This window comes from Podarcis pityusensis (genome assembly GCF_964106645.2).
Source record: "Podarcis pityusensis genome assembly, chromosome: 2".
NCBI classification, from domain to species: Eukaryota; Metazoa; Chordata; class Lepidosauria; order Squamata; family Lacertidae; genus Podarcis; species Podarcis pityusensis.
The window spans coordinates 54,447,151-54,472,486 of record NC_138029.1 but is presented as its reverse complement, the minus strand read 5'-3'; the positions used below and the strand labels follow the sequence as shown (position 1 = coordinate 54,472,486).

Sequence of the window (25,336 nt, the reverse complement as noted above, 5' to 3'; positions counted from 1 at the left end):
ACTGTGCCCCAGCTACCTACTGATAAAGTAAATGCCACACTACATGTGTCTGCTTTCAGTGCGCTGCCTGCCTCTTCTGTTATGCGTCCATATAAGAAGACGACTCTGGAGTCTTGGGCAAATGGACTAACTATGCTTTACGTGAGCCTACTGAAAACACAACCACTTTTCCAGCCAAGACTACATTTAGACACTATGAGGCAATGGTGGTCCTGAAGCTCTTTTTAAAGCATGATCCAGGCAGCAATACCACCTCTTAAGACAGTGGGTCTCTTTAATCCCAAGTCACAATATATTAATAAAAATATGCATTTTAAAAGGTAGAAACCAGATAATTTAGAACAGAAAATAAGTGGCAGACCAAGTAAGAAAAGAATTCTCTAGCAAATGTGGATTGAGGAAACAGAAAGTCTAAATAATATCACCTCTAAAAGTCTCATACTGACACACTGCACATTCCTGCTATTTGCTTAGAATAGTTATATATAATGTTTACCGTGTCCCTTTCCATGTTTTAAAATTTCAGTGGTAGGTAGCAGTTGAGACCATTCCACCTCGACAGCTATAGATTTATGGACTGCTTAGCAATTCAGTACCTAAAAGGCATGATTCTTTCAAGTGATCTCACTGATATATTTCTCCTATCCCCTGCCCCCCAAAAGAGCCAGCAGACGGAAACTCATCTGCCAGATTGATAGTTTCCTCTCGTTTCACTAATCAGGGAGAATTATGCAAAAGCACAATTGTGTTATCAAATGCAAAGTCATAGCAATCTAATTCCACTTGATAATTCTGTTGGGCACATTGTTTTTACAGTATGCCTAGACACAGATACCGACAGTGTAATTGCTGTGGAAAATCAGATGAATAGGAGAAAAATTCCAGGAGGTCAGTTCTGGTCATCGAAGCTCCAAGCTGAGTTTACAAATATTAAATGGATGAATAATGAGCCTGTAGCAGAGAAAAGATCCAGCTCGTGACCAGGGCAAGAGCAAATAAAAAATGCAAAGAGGCAATAAAAGCCTCTTTTTCTCCCTTCTTTTCCCCCCTTAAATAAGAATTTCACAGTCATAACTCTTATTCATACTGGTACAATGTGCTTCTTTATTTTGCAGAAGGAGTGCAGCTGGAAGTGAATATCAGCATGTAAAATCATACATATGAAAGGACTCTATCTCAATGCCTCTGTTAAAAAACAAACCAATGGATATTTGGGCCATTTCCCCCAGTAATGTTAATGTCTAAACTGCACCACAAAATAAGCACACATACTATATACATACACTGAAAAAGATAGAGCTACCTGGGTTATTTCACCCGAGAGATGAAAATAGCATGGAAAGTATGCTTTTTAGTGGGTGGAAACCCACTAGAGCCAAGGAGTTTACCCACTTTCCCACTCCTATCTTCCACTGCATTCTAGAAAGAAGAAAAACTGGACCTGAGATCCTATCTAGAATCTTTAAAATGTATCTATGTATTGTATGATCAACTCTCTCAGTGTCTCAATCTTTTCCTTAACTTTTGCAATGATAAAACCTGCCTAGAGCCCACAAATTGCACCGAATATATATGAGAATTCAAAGTAACAGACTTGCTAGCATTAACACTAAGCCAAACTATGGCTGAAGGTGAACGGGCAAGCGGGCAGGTATACAGTGCAAAAACTGACACCCATTTTGCTGTTCTCCCAGTCCTGCTGCTGCTGTTGCTGCACTACCAGGAGCCGCCCTATGCCATTGTTCAGCTTAGCCTTATGCCCCAAATCAGGCTTGCAGCTTGACTCACTCTAAACAAACCACGAACTGTAACCACAAGGTTTATCCTCAGCTTATGACTCATGGTTTGTTTTAGGGAGACAAACCCTGAGGCTTTGCCTATTTGGACTGTTGAAGGGCTAGCCTCAATACTTTCTAGCTGGATTTCCCAATAATGAACCCTCTCTAGAGGTTTATTATCCCCCTTTTTGCAATTATCACTTAGAGTTGTTCCAGCCTCCTGAAATGTCTTTACAAGCTGTGTTTTCAATTCACCATTGAATAGGGCTCAGGGGGAGTTTGACACCAAATCTGACATTACACTCACTAACTTCAGTTCATTAATTTATTCCAAATTTTGTCCCTGTGGTACTAAGGGCTGCTATCAGACTTTGTCTCTGTGGTATTCGGGCTGCTATCAAAATCCCACACCCAATTAAACTACAAATAGTGGTTAATAATGGGCTAAACCTATTCAATAAATGCTTAATCCATTTGATTTCAGCAAAAAAAAAAATCTCTGCTGATAAGTAAATACTGATTTTCCCAATAAACTTAAAGACAAATTATCTGCTGGACTTCTTGAATTTACAGATTGTAACTTATTGTTTACCTATTGATATTGTGAAATCAAAACCAAGAGCTACAGACCATGAACATCTTCTATATAATTAATGAGAATATCCTTCTTGTCTGTTCCTCAAGGTCATTTAGTAAGGCCTTGGGGAATCTATAGACCAGTTCTCCTATGAAGGGACATAAGGGGTTTCATTATTAGTCTCCAAAGCATTCCCACACTGTCATTTCAAGAACATTCCCATTTAATTAAGTTTTTAATATCTTTGTTAAAATTTCATTTTTTTAAAAAAAACACAACAACTATAAATTTAATTCTTTCTAGAAATCCACTTAACTCCATATATACGGTGCCAAGTCAATATTAACCTACAAACACACCCAGTAAGAAGTCTTTTTAAAAATCCAGAATGCCCCTTAGACTCCTTTATTATGCTCGGAAGAATTCAGGAGTTACTAGGTCTTAAAGAAGTTGATGCAGCTGCTGAAACCTTCTGCACCAGTGCCCTGCTTCACTTCTGCTTCTCCCGCATTCATGGCAAGCTTTGAGGAAGAGGAAGATCAGCACAGAAGGCAAGGGACAAGCTTGGTCTTCATGAGCTCTCCCAAAAGGCTCTGAGCTTTTCCAGTAGCTTGGAAAAAATAGCAATGGATTGCTTTGATGAGCCCCAAAATAAATTTTGGATTATTGCACTATGTAGATATTTGCATGGGTATTTCTAGACATAGTCTAGAAAAGCCAAAGTAAGCATATATGCAAGGAATGAATTTCTATATGAGATTAGCTGAGCATGCAAATGGTGCCCAATGAACTCTTTTAAAACCATTTTAAGTACCTATTGCAAATGGAGGAAACCTTTTTTTAATTATTTCTGTTGCATTGGTTTGATGATGATCTGATCATTCAAAATTGATTAGTTCTGCTGCTTGAGTTTTATGGCACTTCATTCTTTTTAAAAAGCCAAATGTTTCAAATTACCCTATCTGTCATTAAAATGATAATGTTACTCAGCAGTGTGTGTGTGTGTGTGTGTGTAAATTTCTGTGCTGCATAATAAATGCTCATCTAACAAAAAGAGCAACACCATGAGTCTTACAACATAACTATTCTTACTCTTAGCATCCTTTGTGTAAGTGATGATGAAATCTGTGTGTCTGTGAGAGGGAATATCTCTATGAAGTATTAAAGGAAAAAATATACATACAGAGAAGAGAAGACTACAGATGTGACAGGATAAAGTACCAAATCCTGATCAGACATCCTCACTACGGTAGCCACTAAGTTGTTCACAGGAATGTGTCAAATATGTGAGCCATTTTGGCTAGATTGCTAGTGGCTGGCTAACTTGGCCCAGACAGCTCCCTATTTTGAGCAGGTCCCATTTGCAATCTTTAACTGGAATAATAATAATTTATTATTATTGGGTGTACATATTCAGTTTCCTGTATTTTAATCACATCACACACAGGATTCAAGATGAAAAGTTTGTCCATCAACCATTGTGTTTTCCCTTGCTTAATGCTGTGTTATTAGACAGACTGGATTTGCCTTGATATGTCCAGCTCTTCACAAACTTTTCATGTTGCCGTCCTCTGCCTTCTGCAGCCCTTAGAGGACATAACAGCGGAGTGGACAACCTTTGCCAAATGGCATAAAAAGGTGGGGCTCGTTTCTCCTGTGTTTCATTTTCTCTCCCTAGTCTCTTTTTATTACCAAGGTGAAGCGTATGGTTTGCCTGGTATTATTATTATTCAGAAGCCAGATAATAGATGGCAGGCTCTATTTTGCAACCAAACAAAAGGAATCCTCAAACAAGGTATGTTTTGAGTGACCCCCCATGGTATCCCATTTCAGAGCTGTCTGCAAGAAACCCAATGATGGACAGCCTGCTTTACTGGCAGGTGGGACAGGAGCTTCAGGTCAGCAGAGTGGTCCTACTCTTGCTACGTGGCAGAAGTCAGCAGAGTTGATCAGGGCTGGGAGACCTCTGCCCTATCCAACACTTCCACAGTGTGGTGGATTGGGTGTTTGGGTTGTGACCTTAAAGGGCTAAGGAAACAGGCTGCAAAGTCCACTTAAGGGCTCATCCAGACTTCCTTTTGCACTGAGCTTTCCAGGCATAGGTCTGTATTTTTAAAGCTCTATGTCCAAGTGTTGCTGTTGCTTTTGTCCCGGCGCTTTCCCCTGGAAAACCCGTGTTTCAGTGCTTAATAGGAGCAAATGGCAGTCTGGAGCTATGCCTAGAAACACAGCACAAAAGGCAGTCTGGATGAGCCCTGTGTGTCTTTGTACAAGACTCTGCTGAAATAAATAAACTGAAACACAATACAGATGCGGCAGAGGTGGTGATGGCAGGTGTTTGCCTGCCCTGTTGCAGTTCTCAAAATGCAAGTTAGCAGCTTGGCGATACTCTTAGATATATCCTTGTTTCTGGATGAGCAAGTGGCACTGGCAGCATGGGGTACACCAATCAACAGCTTTATCTTCTTACACTCTCTCTTAAATTCTCCACGGCTAGAGGTTGTTCTCAGTAGTAACGGCTCATGGGGTGGGACTGTGTTGCGGCACTGCCCTCTCAACACTGGCATCGCTGCAGTTTAGTTGGATGGAGCTGGATTGGGACACTGGATTGGCTCCACTGATGTGCCCATGCAGCTCCAACATCACCATTGCGCTGCCTTGCCCCGGTGCCATCCAGAGAAGCTGCAGCACCACCAATTTTGGGCAGGGCAGCTCTGTGGCGCTGCCCCATCATGCAAGTCCTTAGCATAATCAGCAAAGCAGACATTTCCCCACCCATGGAGTCAACTTAATATACTATTTTCACAAGAATATCCATAGTGCTCTCTGAATCATTGCTGAATCATTACTGAATTTTAATTACTATGAAATGTGCCAGTTCAGACCACTGTTAGAACATCCCTCCAGCCAACTCACCAGCTGTTTTCTACACCTTCCTCCCCTTAATCTTGACCAGTCTCAAAGGCGAAGTTAATTGTGCAGAAGATGCATCCTTGGCAGATAAAATAAATCAGTTGGTATCAGACTTTCCTAAGAGATCAACTCACTGAAGCTGCATGTGGATTACTGTTTCTGAAGAGCAATGAAGGTGACTTCACCTGTTAAGGTCAGTCTGGCGTAGATCAAGTTTTGCTGGTTTGATAATTTCTTGAATAGTAAGACATTGCTGAGCAGAGGACCTGATGTGTGTGTGTGTGTGTGTGTGTGTGTGTGTGTATCACTGATAAATCCTTTTATGTATCATTTATGGCCTTCCTCAATATAAAGGCACCTATTGTTATGGGGGAGGGGGGAGGAAAGCCATATGCCTGGGTCCTTTTCTAATTTCTGAATCCAGCATGGATTCAATTTCTGGAATAGCCAGGTTAGCTTCCTGGTGAGGCAATGACCCTCTAAGTATGGGCCATTAAGGTAACAAAGGAAGTGGCTCTGTGCCAGGTGCCTGATGGCAAATGGATGGGGGCCCCTCCCTCAACTCACTGATAGCTAGAAAGGCAAAGGTTAGCGTTGGGTGTTAAGAGTTCAGTTATGTGAGCTAGAAGCTAGAGCTGGAAGCAGCAGGTTGGGAAGCCAAAGAGACATAGAGATACTTGTGACTATGGGACAAACAAAGACCCTCTTGTGGTGTTAATGCTGTGAACCCCTCGATTGTAGGCTCAGGTTGCATATATGTGTAAAAAAAACCTTCTATCATAAAGACACCACAGTCTCCGCTGTTTCTCATTCTAAAGGAAACACAAACCCTGGGTAAGCACCTGGAAACCCCGGAATCTCACACTGCTCAGGGATGGGATAGCATGCAAAACTGTGTCCCTGCTATTTAAAAAAACCCCAATAAAGTTGTGTGATGCAGGCAATGACAGCTCTAGGAAGCCCTGGCATTCTATTGTCTATATGCTACCTGAGTAAACTTGAGCTCCTCTGAAAGTACAGATTGTGGGTGCTGCTGAACTGAGGTGTGAGGATAGTGGCCTATCCAAGGCAATTGTTGGCAAAGGCAGCAACCGCCTGGGAGTAAGCTCCACTGAACACTTAAGAGGTTTTACTACAATCAAGCCGCATATAAATTTTGCTAAAAATATGAACCAATAAAAACCTTCTGAATAAACATGCAGAGTCTTGAAGTGCACATGTGAGAGCTTTCCTCGCTAAAGGCAAAAGCAGAGTTTGGAAATCTCCTCTCCTTTTGGCAAGGGAATACCCATCTCTTGTACTTAGGCAGAACAGGCAATGGTTCTGTTCCATTACAAAGAAAATCTATTACTTGTTCACTCATCTGATACGTCTCTCCAGATTACCTGGTGATGTATTTTCACTGCATTACTATAACCTACTTTTCCTTCCTTTCTCGTGTCCCAGAGGATTCTGCTGCCAAGAAGATGGCTTTCTAGTACAGTTTAAGGCAAGGAGAGTACAGGCAATGACAAGGAGAAAGAGGGGGTGGGGGTGGGCACAAGCTTGCTTCATGTGCCCTCGTCTGTATAGCTGCATTGGCATGGTGCTTTGTTAAAGAGAGCCACTGCCTGGCACAAGGAGAAGTGGAGAAGATGAATTTGCTCTCCTTGCTCCTGGAGCCGGCATCCAAAATGCAAGCTGATACATTAAAACAGACTGAATCATGTTTTTTTTTCCTGCCATCACTGCTGATATGGAAGCAATGTACTCTCTTGATAGCACTTGTTTTTTTTGAAGCGAGGGAGGGAGACAAGAAAGGATGCAGCCACAATGTCTTGAGAACTCTGTAGTGCAGCTCATACGTGGCATTCAAAGGAAGGAAAACGTTGTAAGCCTGTCCCAAAGTAAGAGCAATGCAAGAAGTGCACACTGTATGCAGAAGAGACTGTGCGCCTTAGCTCTGCAGTCAGCCCCTTTTAAAGAGCAGTAAATCTATGTGATATGCGACTGCAAAAATGAGGAAAGGAAGGGACTTCTTTTTGTTGTTCATTTTACTGGCTGATTAAACTGGGTTTCGTTAAGTGGAGATCCCAGGGCAGCAAGTTGAGTAAGATAAAAAAGACACAACTGCAAAGTCATAGAACCCAGAAACAAGCTATCCACTATTTTTTAAATCATTACACACTATAAATACAACAGCAGTTCATAAGTCCACTAAGACCTTGAGCTATCCAATCAAATGCCTCTGAAAGTCCTGGTGCCTGGTGTAAAGTTGGGGCAATTGGGAGGAAGGGAATTCCACAGTCAGGGTACCACTACAGAGAAGGACCTATCCCTCCAGATAAAACCCCTCTATCCCCTCTTTATACAGCAGGCAGATGAATTTTTAATCTGCGAACTGAAGGCTAAGCATCTTCAGTGCTGAAATCAAAGATAAAGCGCTCTGCCTCCTCTTTATAAGTAAAAATAGTGTTTCCAGTGTCCCACAGATCTGGAGTGGCGTGTGTGCCTGTGTATCTAGTAAGTGTGCATGTGAGTGTGCATGGCCTTATGTGTGATGTATGTAGTGCGGAGTTGCAGGTGCATATCCACTGGTCATGCCCACCAGTGGCATGTGGACTTTAGAGGGGGTGACTGACGATCAATATGGCCCTAGGGGTGAAAAAGGTTAGCCACCCCTGCTTTAGACGACTTCTACATAGAGCTGCCCTTTTGTTTGCTGTTGCTGCAATATGTCGATGGTTTAGCTGTTGCTGGTCAGCCATTCGCATCCAGCTCCAGCTGTTAGTAAATGTCACCAAAACAAACCACTCAGAAAACAAAACCACAGACATCCATCTCTGTCGTCCTAGAGGACGGCAAACTCCATTCCTCTCTGCTTCAATAATGGACAAAGCCCTGCTTAAAAGCGAAAGTGAAGACTTTTTAATAAAGTTACACACTGCCAGTCAACCTCAGAAACGTCTCCTCCCTACCCCCCCCTTTCTGACATTGTACAGAAAATTGAGATGATTTATATATTGCAGGCCTTTCTGACATGCGTGTTGCATCTGGAGCTTCTGTGGGGGCTCACAAACTAATCGGAAGCTTATCTCCGTCTTTGTGGAAAGGTCTGCTGTCAGCTTCCAAGGCCCTCTGAACAATTCAATAACTGACACCAAAGGTTCACCCCAGAACCCTGAACGTCTTGATGTTTCACGTGCTCAGACAAGGCCAGCGCCTACAAGGGCTACACAGTGACACGCGACTGATAGGTGTGCTTGTTCAGCTGATTGGATGACATTTGTTTCATTAAATTAAAAGGCTGGCTGCAATTTTACTGTGCACCATGGCAGGCTGGGGCTGTAGGCACTCAGGAGCGCAAGTGAACCATCTTGCCTAGAGAAGGTTTATTACTGAAAATCCCTGTGATCAGAAGGAACATAAAAATTCAGACACCTCGGCCCGCTGCCCTAGAGAACTGAAGCACTTTTGTGTTTTCCTCAAGATCAGATCCTATGAAATCTGTGCCATTTTTCTAGCACCCCCCTCCATGAGCAAAACACTGTATTATCTGCTTCCTTGCATAATTTCAGATAAAGCATGTGCTAACAAACACTCTTGATCCTTGACTTGTTCTCTAGGTCTGCTGCTCCACCCCATCCATTTGTATCTTACACACATCTGCAGTTACATTTCATCTGTTTTCCCTTTGTCATAACTAGGGTTTTCATTAGAAGACATGTGATTCAGAAATATTTTTTCCTGCTGCTCCTCCAATGAGAATGTAACTGCACTAGCACAATTAACACCTCAGTCAGTACTATGTATTTCAATCGCTTTTAAAAAAGAAACCAGATTTTTGCTGCTCATAGCAATGTGTACATGACACTGATTAAGACATTCCGCAAAAGCTGTTTTCTGAAATACTATAATAAAAAAGGGGGGACCCAGACTCTCGCATTATTAGTTGTGGCTCAGATTGACACGCCTTGGGGGAAAACAACAACCTGAAAAGAATCTACCAAGCAGGCCACAGCCTCTAGGCCAGTGATGACCAATCCTTTTGATAATCATGCCATAACTCAAGCCCAACGTATGGGAGAGCGTCACATTTGTCACTTGATATACAAACATCTCAGGCCCCAAAACATCTAATATGCAAGTGGATTCAATTTTCTACACAAACTAAGCATATAAACAGGAGGATTCTAGTTGTCTACTGCAGTATCAAAGCTGAATTTCAAATCAATTAACCCTTTGTAGGCCAGAGGCATTTTACACAACCACAAAGACATCTACACAGCTGCCACATTTATAAAATGTGACCTGCCATGCAGATAAAGTATTTAAAAGGAGATGAAATAAACCCTGCTACCTTTTCATGACATTTAAAACCAGATCTTCTGCAACCAGTCCTGGATGCTGCTTCAACCTATACATCTTCTACCCTCCCCCCAACCTCTTTTTTATTTTGTTTTGTTCATCAAAGGAAACAGAAAGTATCTTGCTGTGCAGAGCACCCCAGGGAGACATTTGCAAACCTTCTCTTCTAACTGGAAGGGTAGTTAAAAGTGAGGAGGAAATACTTCTATCAGAGCCTCAGTAGAAGCTTGATTTGCAGAGTGCAGGATCAAAGTCAAAACATTTCTCCTTTAAAGAGATTTAAATCATAGATGTTATTTGTGCTAATTATTTATTGCACACGTCCCCTAGCACAGACAAAACCACAAGCACTTTGGATACTACAGTTATGGGGGGGGGGGGGAACAACTCCAGCAAAACAAAACGTGCTTTTAGGAAGAATTCAGAGGAAGAATGCAAGCGGTTATATGAGTTATATGTATGCTCACTGGGGACAGGGGGCGGCGACGGCAGGGTGGGGATACAAAACACCAAAGTACTATAATCCCTTTATTAGTACCAACCCACTTTTGGCATAACTTCCTAATTCTCACGTCCTGCTAACTGTAACCTCAGTCTGAAATAACCACACATTGCTTCCCAGCTTAGCCCTGCCTCCTCTTCCTCTCCTTTCCCTAGGTAAAATTTAAGATTGCTAGCTTCTTGGTGATGACCTATTGCAGCTTGCAAAGCGGCACTAAATAAATAAATAAATACTAAACTACTAAAAATCACAAAGTAGAGTTTGAGCTTCTAAATTCACCAGGACTCTTTGGAACATGCAGGATTATTAAGAGGAACAAAAATGAAAGGTTGGGTGGAATTCTCTCCCCCCACCCAATGCAGATTTCTTGATTTTTATCAAGTTCAACAGCTCTTTCTCCCATCTCCTTTTGTGCGCATGTGTGTAAGCACAAGGGACACAACTCCTTTTGCATTGTGGCTCTGAGATTCTGGAACACCCTTCCAGGGTAGTCCGTCTCGCCCAGATCAAATTATACTTTTATACCTGTCTGGCCCTGTCTGGTTTCCAGATCAAATTACACTTTTAAAGCCATTCCGACATTCTAAAATAGAGCTTCCTCATTGCTGTTGTGAAACTGATTTCTTAATGCTCTTTTAGATTACTTGCTTTTAACTTAGTGATTTTGGACAAACTACTTTTAATTTTTCATGGTTGTTTACTGTTACTGTTGTTTGCTGCCTTGAGTTTTTTTAAAATAAAAATAATAGACTCAAGGTAGCAAACAATAATAATATGGAATTATTATTGGAATGCAGAAATATGAAATTTAGAGTTGTATCCATCATTAGTTCTACTCAGAGTAGAACAACGACTAACTTAGGTCTCAATGGAACTTTGATAGAGCCCATAATGCCTTAAAACTAAAATAAAAATAAAAATGTGCTGTTGGGATTCTAGCACCACCACAAATGCCATCTTGTGGGAATAAGAATGCATCCTAAGAGCAGCATTGCTGGGCTAAATCATGCAGCATCCCAATTCCAATTCCAACAATGGCCAACCAGATGCTTCTAGAAGCTCACAAGCAGACCTTGAAGGAAAGAACCTTCTCTTGTCATTTATTCTCAGCACCTAGTACTCTGAGATACACTCCCTTTAAGTTGTAGATGGTCCATTAACTAATTTGGCCAATCACTTTTGATAGACATCACACCCATGCATTTGTCTAATACTTAAAAAATATATCTACAGTGGTACCTCAGGTTACATACGCTTCAGGTTACATACGCTTCAGGTTACATACACTTCAGGTTACATACGCTTCAGGTTACAGACTCTGCTAACCCAGAAATAGTGCTTCAGGTTAAGAACTTTGCTTCAGGATAAGAACAGAAATCGGGCTCCGGCGGCACAGCAGCAGCAGGATGCCCCATTAGCTAAAGTGGTGCTTCAGGTTAAGAACAGTTTCAGGTTAAGAACGGACCTCTGGAACGAATTAAGTACTTAACCCGAGGTACCACTGTACTGAGCTTAGTGGTCATCACCATTTCTTGAGGCAGAGAATGCACTGTCTGTGTGAAGTATTTTCCTTTGTCTGCCTTGAAATCAGAATTAATCGATTTCACTGTATGAACTGAAGCTATATTGTTATAAAGAGGGTCACATATTTATCTCTATCCATTATTTCCATGTGATTCTCAATGCCATAAACCTTTATCACTCCACTCCACTTTGCAGCATGAGCCTATGCATCTCTATTCCAAAATTAAGTCTCCCTGAGTTCAATGGGACGGGCATGAAAGTTAAGTGTATAGAATTGCAGCCTTAAGTGGCAGTCCTATATACTTTTTACCTGGAAGTACGATCCACTAAACTCAGGGAGAACCACTTTGGAAAAGACATGAAAATTTAATTTGTCAGCCCCCCTGGGTGATGAACAAAGTAAAAACAAAATTTAAATGTAACAATTACAATGGGACAAATTAAGGAGCAACAAATAAGTGTAAAATCAAAATGAAGCAGAGATCAATAGGGTTTTTTGTTTTTTTTTAAAAACGCTGCATCAGTGATAAATCGGAACTGAGACCAACAATAAAATATAAAATAAAAATTCCACAGAGCCAAACAATCATGCTAAAACCAGAGATTTAAAAGACCTGGGAAAATAGAAAGGTATTTTTCCCTAGCACCAAAGAGACATCAGGTACCTGGTACACCTCTCTGATGGGGGACATTTCACAATTGAGGGACCACTGCAGAAAAAACTCTTTTCTCCCATAGCCAGCTGGTAGAAGCACTTAGAGAAGGGCCTCAGCTGAGCATCTAAAGCAGCCTTCCCTGACCTGGTGCTCTGTAAATGCTTTTGGATTCCAAGTCCCATCAGCCCCATCCAGCCAACGATCAGGAATGATGGAAGTCGTAGTCCAGCAACATCCGGAGGGTGATGGTTCGAGAAGACTGATTTCAAGGCTCAACAAGTACATATAGAATTGTGTGATTTATTAGTCAACGTATTTCAAAACTATGATTACTTCAACTTTTCCTTGTATGGAGTTTATTGCATTCCTTTGATAATCCTGGTGGGATGACCAGTATTCCAGATGTGGTTGTGCCATAAATGTGTACAAAGCATTATGGCACTGGCTGATATTGGCCCCTTCCTAAATAATTTCTGACATAGAATTTGCCCTTTTCATTGCTACTGCACAGGAAAGTGATGTTTTCAGTAAATTCAAGTGTTTACCACATGCATAGGATAATGAAACTGGTGCACACATTCTGTATATAGCAAACCTCATACGTGAAATAAAACTGTTTTAACAGTTAAATATTTTCCCTACCCCAAATTATCTCTGCATAGCGAAAATGTCAAGTATGAAGCTTTAAGCATCTGAAATTATGGTGTACAGCAAAATAAATAGATCATGTTTTTGATAACAAAAAGCCACTTAACAGGGTCACAGATTTCACTCCGCTTCTCACGCACGGACACTTTTATCTACATGGAAATATTTCAGGGAAACAGAGCTTTGTAAACAAAAGTGCATCACTGGGAAGAATGGGCATGAAGCTGCTGAAGTGAAGTGAGAGGTTTGTTAAAAGAGGCTCTTATAACTGTTGTTGATCTCTGTGGAAGATGAGTTCTCGGGAATGTCAGACCCTCCAAATGCAAAAGCCGCAGTAAAAAAGGAAAAATAGCTTTAAGTAGCTATCATTTCTGTAAGCGAGAGAATAAGAAAGCAGTTTTGCTTAAAGACACGCTAATCTTTTACTCTTACAGACTGATGGCATTACCTGTGTCACATAATAAGCACCATGAGACTTGGCATTTAGAAAGCGTATTGCTTCTTCTAAGTGCTTTAAAGTAGGGGTTAGGTATTCCCTTAGGTCTACCTGCGACAAATATCGGGGAATTAGAAACAACTTTGCTCTGCGTTGGGGAGGGAGAAAGGAATGCAGACAGTAAATGCCCGTCTGATGGTTATTAATTTATTATTATTTATTAAATTAGTATACTGCCCTTCATCCGAAGATCTTAAAAATACAAAATGAGAACACGAAATATGTAAAAACAATAGCAAGAACAAAACAAAACCAATAACCCTCCCCCAACATATTTAAAAGTACATGGAGTGTTAATCAGCCAAAGGTGGGGTTAAAGAAAAACGTTTTCACATGATGCCTAAAGAGATGCAAAGAAGGCACCAGGTAAGCCTTCCTGGGGAGAGGATTCCACAAATGAGGAGTCGCTGCAGAAAAGGCCCTTTTTCGTGTTGTCACCCTTCAGAAACGTTGTGGAGGAGGCACACAAAGAAAGGCTTCAGATGATGATTGCAGGGTCTGGACTGGTTCATATAAGGAGAGGCCGTCCTTGAGATATTGAGGTCCTAGGCCATTTAAGGCTTTATAGATCAAGACCAGCAATTTGAATTAGGTCCAGAAACTAATTGGCAGCCATGCAATCACGTCAGGATTGGTTTTAAATGCTCAAACTGTCTTGCCCTGGTGAGCAATGTTGAATTTGTGTTGTATAGATATATTGCATCTAATAATTGGATGCATTACTAAAAATAAAGAGCCTAGTGACACCTTGAATGCTAACAAATTCATTATGGCTTAACCTTATGTGGGACCAGAATCCATTTCACCAGATGCTTCAAGTGTAATCCTCAGCTGGCAGGTTGCAAGAAGTACAGTTCCGTCACCTATGGCTTGAACTGCAATAATGGTTTCCTATCTTATTACATATGTCAATTAACTTGCTAATGCAAGAATATTTGTTTTACCATCAGTTACTGCCATTGTGTATGCTTAACCGCACTGATTTTGCATATATTGCTTCCATGTAATTGTTGCAGACTGTATTTTCCCCCACTTAATTTCCATTACTGTTTTCACTCCCTACCCGCCGGTACATCCACATAAACTTGTCACCTGATAATAACAATTTGCTCATCAGACTCATTCATCTGACATTCCTGGACTCGAGTCTATAAAACAAAACATGTCAAAATTTCCCTCAAAATGTTAAAATAAATCGTCCTGAAATGTGACTTGGCATAAAAAGACAAGAGCAGCAATAGATCCATCCTGCAATGGTTTATTACTACAGAGAATTCAGGCCATGTTGCTGCCAAATGCTCGCATGCCAGTGCTTTTCCTCTCCTCCTCTCCTTGTTGTACATTGTCTGGCTTATGGCCATTCTTTTGACCTTCAACGCAATTGCAGCATCAGCCTTTCACATGCAGGCTGGCCAAAGCACCACTGTTAAAAGGAGTTAGTCCACCGTGGGACAACTGACATGGCCTGGTAAAGCCTTATCTTTCTGCATTGCTTTACCCCAAATTTCTTGGTGGTGTTGTCGTGTGAGGCTTTGTGTAGGCAAAAAGAAATAAATGCTTCTCCTGGCCCTAATTCCCCCCCCTCCCATTCCAGGATGTTTGAGCTGTTAAGGGGCCTGCCCACCTTGGCAGATTCCTGTCCAGCTACACGTAACCCTCCAAAGACAGCACAGGAAGGGATGTTTTCAGGTTCTCATGCCCATGCTGTTATAGTGGATAACAATAAACCACAAGCTATCATTGCGGACGCCCACTCTTACTGACTATGAATTCCTCCAGAACACATCACTAATACATATCAGGTTGTGATAAGCATGAGAGGATCACTGGAAACACCAAAGGAATCTGCAGAGTTCTATTCTTCCAATTCCTCCATTCTTTCCCGTTTCTAGGCTTTGCTTTCCAAAATGCCATTTCATTCCACGTGTTGCTGGTAACTGTTGCCAAAGCAAAGTTAGCACGGTATCACATGTCATAAACCTGTACCAGTCCAAGGGCCCGTTCTCTCTAGCCAAAAGGACTGAGCCATGAGAACTTTTTCCCAATATATAACATTCGTTATTCAGAAAAAAGTTCACCTTGGTCAGTGGGAGAGTCTTTTCGACAGTGATAAATCACTGAACTCCCAGGCATGAAAAGTCTCTGTACTCTATTTTTCAGTTCCTCTTCCAACACTTTGACCTTCATAGGTCCCAAACCTCCAGATAATTTAATAGCTGTTAAAATAAGGTTAAGAAAAAGGGAAAGTCATATAAGAAGAAAACTAAGTATAACCTGGTATGGGGATGGGGCGGAGGGAAGTGGAACACTAAAAGGACCAGTAACTGATGTCCAGTTACTACTTCATCACTGAGAAATATTAAATCAAATCCTGCTTTTATGGACTAAATGCAAGAATTTTATAACTAAGTAGATAAGGAGAGCCCTGCTAGATTGGGACAAAGGCCCATCTAGTCTACTATCCTGTTCTCATACTGGCCAATCAACACCTGAGTGCTCAGGTGCTCTTTTCCACGTGTGATACCCGGCAGCTGGCCTTGTGAGGCAAGCCATACCCACTTATCAGCTCTGACAGTGGAGGTAGAACTTAACTATCGTGACTTGTAGCCATGGAAGACTCCCCAGTTTTATGAGAAGGTAAAGAAGTTCGTTTACTTCTAGCCTCACATCCTTAACCTGAACTACAAGTAGAAATAAACTGGGTAAAACACATACCCCACAAGTGTTTATTCTGAGAGCACAGCAGCCATTCTGGTTACTGTGAGGGGGCAGTTCATGGGCAATTGCCAAACAGGAAGCTTTCAAAACAACTCTTGTGTGTATACAGCTACTGTATATTCAAACTCCCTGTGTTATGGCCTTCATTAATTACTGAGCTAGCTAAGTCACAGTGAATCTTTCTCAACAGCCCTTATTTTGTATCTCAAATTCTCTACCATCAGTCCAAGATAGTAGAATTAAACAGATGGGATTTTGTTTGTTTGTTTAATGAAGATTACGCTGGTCCAGAGCAACCAAATAACTACTTAAAAACACAGCAGGCAAATACAATCAGCAACAGCAAGCATTAATCCCGCCCCCCCACCCCAAAATCAATATATAGAAAGCATATCCCACTGAGGATCCATAGCTTTCATTAGGTTGATCGCTGAACAGTATTCACTTGACCAGAGTTGGACAACAGCTAAGGGTTAATAGGACAAAAGCAAAATAGTATTATACCCTTAGAATATGGGCTGCCTGTGTGACACTACGATCTCATAAATATAGGAGTCTTGATCGGGTTTGTGCTTTTTTATTACCTCACTATTTGTAAGAAATGCAATAAGGAATGAGTGATGGGCAAAATAATTGACTATTAACCTTCAACACTACAAACAAATTACAAATATGACCCTAAAATCCAAACTGGGAAGTGGATCTTTGTGTGGCTTTCTTGCTGCTGTGGGTGGCCTGGTTTCCTGGAGAATGTAACCATCGCTCAGAGGTGACACTCACTTTTAATCTGTTTATGGATTTATTAGGGACAGAATTTATTACATCTCAAAGAATCTGTTTTAAATCTCGTATTGATTTGAATAATGTGCAGTGAAGATCTGCCTTTGTTCCCCTCTCTCCCAATGTACTTTAATGTATATAGATTAATTGCAGTCATATAACCAGTATATATATTTTAGGTGGTTAAGGCTGCAATCCTTACTCTCCTGGAAATAAGCTCCAACAAAGTCAATAAAACTAACTTCAGAGTAAATATGTACATAGCATGCTTTGCGGAAGGGATGGGGAATCTGTAGCCCTCCAAATATTGCTGAACTCCAGCTCTCATCAACCCCATCCAGCTTGGCCAATGGCCAGGAATAAAATGCAATCCAGCAACATCTGGAGGACCACAGGTTCCCAATCCCTGTTGAAAGGAATGGTAAATGATCACTCAAGTACTCAACAAGACAGCTCTACTCTGAACTACTCCCTTCCTTGTACTATGGCTCTGTCATATCTGTTATTTCCTTGATGACCACCCTGATACAGAAAAACAGAAATACTGAACATACTGAATTTATTACAGTATTTCGGTCTCAGTCCAGTTCCAGCTCACATACAATATCACATACAATAATAAATACCAAGCGTATATCAGAAATCAACATGGGGCATAATCCTATGGAGCTCTTGCACAGCTGCAGTTCAAGACAACTTGACCAGAAGATATTCCTGGTGGATTGTGCCCCATAAGATGGACTTGTCTCCTACTGCATCACCCTTAATGGCATCCAAAATCCATTGCCAAGGAAGTCACTTCATTTTGACTCATAGTACAGTTACTCCAAGCAATTAATTAGTCATCTGGACTAATTATTGTATCACAAGAGACCAGCAGGCCTCAAAGGTTTCCAAGACAATATGCAAGACAATGAACATTATCTGAATGCCAGCTTGTCCAACGCCATTCCCACAGTGCAAAACAATTAATTCTTTGGGGGGGCATTTTTCGCCCCCATGTTCAGCACACCAACTCTCACAACAACCTGCAAACTTTAGAAACACAATTGACATGAAATAAACAGAAAGCATAGCAGCCAATGAGTGACTGGCTGCGTTTAAGATGGCAAAAGTGTGTATGATTTCTTTACCTAGGCAGTCCAAGCCTATATATGTTTGCTCAGAAGTAAGTACCAATGCTGAGTCCAATGGCAGTTATTCTCATGTTAGCGTGTGTAGGATTGTAACCTTAATAATTAACTGAAGCTGTCCAGGAAGAGCTCACTATGAGCTGTCACTTCAACCACTGCAGGGTTTGGTCAGTACAACCTAGGCTCAAACTGGCATGTCTGCCATGTGGAGAATCTCCATTTAGATCTAGACAAAGCAAATGTGGCAGTTCTGTACTGGGTCCTTGCTTTTTACACATTAAATACATGTTCTTCTAATGCAGTGAAGAAGGCAATCTTTGAATAGTATCCTTTTGACAGTGCATTTCAGAAAAAACTAAAGAAGTCAATAACAATGATGAGCAGTTCTGTCTGTGCATAGCAGCACACTGGTTTAGATATCCAGGATATTTGAGAAATTATTTTAACGGGCTTTCTGAACAACAGTGAGGCAATGCAGCCTTCCAAATGCACTATTCAAAATGACAGTAAACAAACTGTGAAGTAAAAATAATAATTATAATAATCTTGGCCTTGAGCAATGCCTTCTTCAATATCAAGAATCGGCAATGCAATATGGAAACCATTTGTTTTATGGTGAAAATTAATTAGTTGTCTGGAGTTATTAAATGTCTTTGCTGGCCTGCGGGCGATGAAACTAGAAGCTATAAAAGGTGACCCAGAGTAATAATAGCACCACACATAAAAAACTCTTTTAAATCAATATTGTGCAGCCATATTAATATATACTAGACTAACGGTCAATACCAAACCAGCCATTTTGTACAACAGGAGGTAATGGGGCTAAAATAGGAAACACATCCAGAAAACTGTTCTTTCAAAGCCATGCTGCACTTTCAGGTCCAAGGCTTCTTTAGCCAGTAGTTAATTAGTGGAAGCACAGAGATTCTCCTGTGTGGGATGGGTGCTTTGTGAGCAGAGAGACCCAAAGCATCACAGCTTAGGCTTCAGATCCTAATGAAGCAAGTGCCCAGTGTCCACAGAACACATACTTCTCTGGAAAAAAGAAACACTCCCACTAAAGAATTGCAGTTTGGATGGAGAAATCAAATAAAGCAATAGCTCCGCTGACTGACAGCAAAAGAAACAGCTATACAATGCACATCAGTGTTCTTCAGTTAATTCTAATGCACTTGCAATAAAACAAGGAAAGCTACCATGTGCTACGATAATGTCTTGAAGAAGGTGTAAACTGCTGCTAAAGCAGCCTGAAGGAGATCTCACCACTATATTGCCAAGAGAAGGAAGAGGAGCTTCTTTTAACCAAAAACGAAAGCTCTTTATCTTTTTGCTACTTGAGGAAAGAGGGAAAGGGAGACAAAGACGTCTATGGGGTGCTTTTCAGAACGCGAATACAGGACCGCAACATGAACTTCTGCCAAGTAAAGCAAGGTGCACCTGCTGAAGCTTCTTCCATCACCCTGCTAAGAGGTGATGTCTGTCAAATCTTCTCCTGTTACATAGTTGGTGCAGCAAAAGGAAAAAAACCTTAGGTCAGGAATTGACAACCCAAACAGGAAACCCAGTTCTCTTGAGGTGTTCTGGCACTAAAGCAATCAGATGTTCCTTCTACTTAGTACTGACTGTCTTGCTGAGCTGCTGCTGTTGTTTATGCAGCACTATTTGTACTACTATAGCTTATGAATAACATAACCCAAGGTTTTCCACAGCATGGGTTGGGATATGGTGTTTTCTATACATTACCGTTTTGCCGGACATAGAAAACACCTGTGTTGAACAAGTGTGAGTGTGTGAACTACAGTGCAGGTATTGTTCACACCATCAGTATCTCAAGCAGGCAACCATCAGAATGCACATAACCTCTGTATAAGAAATCCAGAATGTGTGAAAGAACCGTTGCTCTGAGTCAGTCAGCTACAGCAGGCAGTGATGTCTCCCTTACTTCCAATTAGCTGAACCCCTAACAGAAATGTACCCTGGCAGCTAGAACACGAGACCAAAGCGAGGTGAGAATCCAAAGCAGAAACACGGCTTGTTTAAACCCAACTGCAATTGCTATATGCACCACACTCCAAAGAATTCACAGGTGTTTTGGCAAGACTGCCTTAAGCAATGGCAAGGCTACCGTCCTCATTACAGTGTCAAACACTATCTCATTACTATGACAGGGAAAATTAACACTCTGATCATGCTACTAACATCTAATGTGCAAAGAAAGGGTATTCCCAGACAGGTGTTAATGGTGTGAACAGCACTCCTCACACATGAAGGTATTTTGCAGCACCCACATGATGTCACTGGCATAAAAATGTCCATATCAGTCCGTATCTCACCCTCCTCCCACTGCATTTAATTAAGATTGTCCCTTTCTGGGGGAAATCCAGTAAGTAAAAAAAATACCTGTTCCCAATTACCCATTTGCAATATTAGGCCCCTGTATGGAAACATGCCAAGAGTACAGTGGTACCTCGGGTTACAGACGCTTCAGGTTACAGACCTCGGGTTAAGAACTTTGCTTCAAGATGGGAACAGAAATCGTGCGGTGGCGGTGCGGCGGCAGCAGGAGGCCCCATTAGCTAAAGTGGTATGTCAGGTTAAGAACAGTTTCAGGTTAAGAACGGACCTCCAGAACGAATTAAGTTCTTAACCCGAGGTACCACTGTACTTCAGACAGAAATGCTGTGGGCTGTTGTTTTTTGCTGAGATCATGAGTGATGAAATAAAGAAATTCTGACTTTTTTGCAGGGGTAATGCCCCCCCCCCCGCGGAAATATGCATTTGCCGTACCCGTAGTGTGGTAATTGTGGAGGGGTCTCGGAGCCGTCCATCTTCATCTTTGAGATTGTAGCCCTCTGGTCTTTTGTCGCGTTCACTCACTTTCCATAGCTTCACAGTTTTATCTAGAAGACAATGGGAATACCCAATTGACATTTTTTTCTAAGCCAGATCGAATGCTATTGAATAACGATACATTTAATATTCCACAATGTTATTTACGCAGCTCATTATATGTAGACAGGGTTGTTGTTGTTTTTTTGTATCACATTAGTATCAAAACAACAGTAATTCTGATGGGAAACTGTAGTTGCAAGTTAGCGACATGCTCAGGGTCACCAAGGTAGTCCAGGACTAAGGAAATCTAGGATCACAGACTTGGCTCTAATGCAGTTTTCACACCATGCCCTCTGCAGGTAGCATGATCAGGTTTCATTCTTGCTCAAATCAATGATCAGAAATGACACAGAAGCTTTTAGGAGTCAAAAAGTGGAGGAACGAACTCTGAACCTGAAGCAGGAGCACATTCAGGGTCAGCCCCACAAGGACCACTTTCCTTTAACTCCACTGCAGAAGACTCAGAAAGGATTGAGCAGTAGGAGATGACTGGAGAAGGATAATGCAAGGCTTCCCTATCCCCTTCAGGGACCAAATATAGAGGGTGCTGCAAATCCATAGAATGTTGCTACTCATATAGCCGCTGTCCCCTTAAACTTCTGTGTTTAGATAATTAAAAGTAATCCACACAAGATGCCTATGCAGAATTTTCCTTTCTATATATTTAGTCATAACCAGTGGTCCAAGAAACTGTTGTGACTTTTCAGACTAAAGTAGGTCAGATGGCAGATTTTTAATGTTTATACCCTGACCTAGTAATGGTGGCCTAAACCATGCATTTCTCTCAATAATTGGTCTTGGCGCAGTCAGGCATTTGATCTTATTTCAATATAGCAGGAGTAAAGCACAGCTTTATGTAAAATTAAGAAGGGGCAATTACAAGGATTTCTTCTCTGATCGCATGCTGAAGAAACACATGCCACCAGTTATTCCTGCCAATTTGGCAAAAGGAAATAACAACATTCATGACTGTGCAGCCTATCTATCATGTTTGAATATTTCAAGCAAATTTTGAACCAGTAAGCCACAAAAGTAGATTCCAGTGTCTCGTCTGCAAAAGGTTGCTGATTGTAATCTGGTCTCTGCACATTGCATATGTCAAGCTGAATGAATTTTACTTTGGCACAGGTTGAGGGAACAGCTTAGACAAGAAAACTAGCATGCACAATATCCTATAAAAGCAATTTAGAGTTACATGAAAGCTAACTGCTTTAGCTGAGCTTTGATTGCAACAGATTACATTGCAAGTCCAAAGGGTGACAAAGTACAAACTAGAAAGGAGCCCAATCATGTCTGTAATTTACTCAAAAGTCAGTTTCAACTCCCTCCTCCCAGTGAAAGGAATAAAACCTGACGTTTTATCATCGACACTGAATCTGTGCTGAATTCCACAATTGCCAGCTTGCCTGTCAGGTGGATATTTCCATTGGCTTCATCATTTTGTTGTCATCCCATTTATCGTTGTGCCATGAAGTCCTTCAGGGAAAGAGCCTCAGGAACATGTGGCTTTTATTCTGAATAATGGTGTTTTCTTTTCCCCCTCCTGGTGGGTGCTCTGTCGGCAGTTTGTCATTGCTCCCACCAGCCTTTAAAGACAATCTTATTCATCTTCATTTCCCTCCACCCCCTTTTCTGGGGATTCCAGTTGACTCCTGTTAATTTTGTTGTATTAACTCATTTTGATCAAAGGGCCCTTCCACACACTATGTTATTTTGGGAACAGAATGGGAATATTTGGGTAGAAAAGGTAGCAGAGAACTCGGAATCATTTTGAGGTATTTATAAGCATATGAAAACACCTTCCTGAATAATATTCCTGTTAATCAAAAAACTATTTAAAAACTCAATTAACAGAACATTAGGCTACATAATTAATCTTCATTGTGTTTCAGTGAATCTTCCCCCAAATGAGTTTAATAACTCTCAGAATTTTATTACAATGATCAATAGGGTAAATTCTTTAACACAAAGTAAGTTGACTATGAGAGATAATTAGACCCCCCTTTTTTCTCCTGTAGTAATTAAGTCACATCCATCTTAAGGCTTCATTCATCCTAGTAACATCACTGAATCCTCATGATATTTATCTAAACATAACATGAAACATAAGCTTAGCACGACTGAAAACTGAAACAAATTAGGAATGCTTCTTCCCTCCTTCCCACCCTATTATCACTGAAGAGTGTAATTCTGACAGAGGCTCCCCAGCACAATCATGAGTTCAGAGAACTTCACTGTGGTTAACACTAGATCAAGGTCAGTGCATTATGCATATACTGATGGGTATATAAAAATTGAACCAGAACAAAATTGGAGAGTGTATGGTTGCTTTTCTTATGTGTGAACTATCCTTGGTTGGTTACATAAGACAAGCTGGAGCTTTTCTTAGAGAGCTGCATTAGAGAAGTTATTTTGATGGACTCTTCTCTTGTGCTTGGGTTCTAGATGATCAAGAAGGGGTTTTCTTTCTACCCTATAAAAAGGTACAATGAGTTTGTTTTATTAAACCAGTCTATTTCTTGTTATGTTAAGTGTTCTATAGAAGGTATGTAATCCTTCAGCACAATGCCCTGCAATTGTTTGATTCGTAATCATCACAAGGACACCCTGTTTATAGGCCACAGTGCAATTAATACACGAAATAATGGAATGCCTGCAAATGCCATATCTACATTTCTGCTTCTCCTATTTAAAAGAGTTCTCAAATTGAGATGTTTTTCAAAACTGGGCTTCCATCTTGTTTTTGGATATTTTTTTGTTTTGTTTAAGTCTTCCTCTTACTATGGGCTTTTACAGAAGACAAAAGACCCAGATTTTTATTCTCAGCACTAGACTGGATCCAACACCAATAGATCATTTCCATGTAATAAACAGGAAGGTGGGAACAGAAAGGTAGGCTGCAGGAGGGTAGAATTTATGCTGCTTTAAAACAAGCTATGGGAGAAGTATGCTCCCGAACTGGGGCAAGAGAACAACCCTCAAACTAAATAAAAATAAAGTGGTAGGGGATGAAAAAACTCCCCCCCCTTCTTTTTTGCCTAAGACAATTTAGCTTCAAGCCCTCTTTGCAAATGGAGAGAGATTTCCTCCATATAGAAGATGCTTGGGAGTCATCTTAAAAACTATCATTATAGCTTTGTTTTTTTAGTACTTGGCCTTGGTTATAAGTTGTAAGTTTAAAATTTGTGTCCTTTCCCTTAACTATCAAATATGGTATGAAGTGCTGTTCTTTCAGATGAAGGTTCTCCAGCGCACTAATCATCACTGACAATAACATCTGTTTTCAAGTTACATGCCCGGATAAAAAACTAAGAGCAAATCTGAAAGTGTATAGGATGTTTGGGAAGGGCAGCACTAATGTAAAATGCCTTCAGAAAGGCTAAAATCACATAATAAAGCAAAATTGTGAGAACTGTCCCTAGGATAATTTAAGTTGTTATTTAAGCCATGCCGTTCATTATCTCACAAGTAGCAGTGTGTGTGGAACAGCCATAATGTGAAGATACATGAAACATGTTAGGACACGTGACAGAGGAGAGGGCAATTGAACTCAGCCAGATACCTGTGTCTAGTTGTATCGTTCTATGCAGAGGTACAACTGCACTAAGAAGTTCCAAGTAAGATCTGATATTAATGGGCTGTTGACTTACATTATGAAAAGGGGCTTTATTGCAGCCACTGTCACCATCTTACAAAGCCTGTGAGCTTCAGTCGCTCCACCCGTATATGAGAGAAAGTAATACCTACCCATCCTGCAGCGAGATTACAAGTTTTAATTATTGCAAGCCACCAAAGCATAGCAGGATATTTGGCTGGAAAGCAAAGAATTATCTGTCATTACTACAACATACCATTGGTGGAGAGAAGGAAGTAGGCTGCATTTTGCTGCGGGAGCCATCGTATTTTATTGATCTTCTCCTCTATCTCTAAGCTCTTCAGGTAATCGAACTCAGGTTCATGGCTCTGGAATGTGCTGTAAACATTATATTCTCCCCTGCGATGGGGCTGATTTTTGCTCTGTGGGAGTGGGAAAGAAACAATAAAGGGATTCTTAAAAGAGCCAGAGCTAGCAAATTTTCAATTGATTCTTTTGTTCTCAGAGGATTGTTAAAAGACAGGGAAATGTCTGATTATGGTGACACATTACAGTTTAGATATCAAAGCAGACACAAGAGATCTTTCCTGCACAATGCATCCTCCTCGTGTGTCAGTTTCTCTGCATGCTGATGATAGGAAGCAGGAAGAGCACCTTTGTTCCATGAATGAATGAAGGCCTCCCTGACGTTTATCTCCAAAACATATTGGCAAGGTGTGAAAGTGGCTCAAATCAAGGGGCAAACCCTACTTGGCTTATGCCCAGGATCACAGCTCA

At 41.0% G+C, this 25,336-nt stretch overlaps 1 protein-coding gene across 5 annotated transcripts in view; it reads right to left on the bottom strand.

The window, feature by feature from the left end:
- Positions 1-25,336, bottom strand: part of PPP2R2B (protein phosphatase 2 regulatory subunit Bbeta) — a 250,394-nt gene that overhangs the window by 53,953 nt on the left and 171,105 nt on the right. For all 5 annotated transcript variants that reach the window (XM_080997195.1, XM_080997196.1, XM_080997197.1 and 2 more), the window contains 2 exons: positions 24,816-24,981; positions 20,860-20,972 (listed from right to left, as the gene is read on the bottom strand). In XM_080997195.1, coding sequence (XP_080853321.1) covers positions 20,860-20,972; positions 24,816-24,981 — 279 coding nt within the window. The remainder of the gene's footprint in view (positions 1-20,859; positions 20,973-24,815; positions 24,982-25,336) is intronic.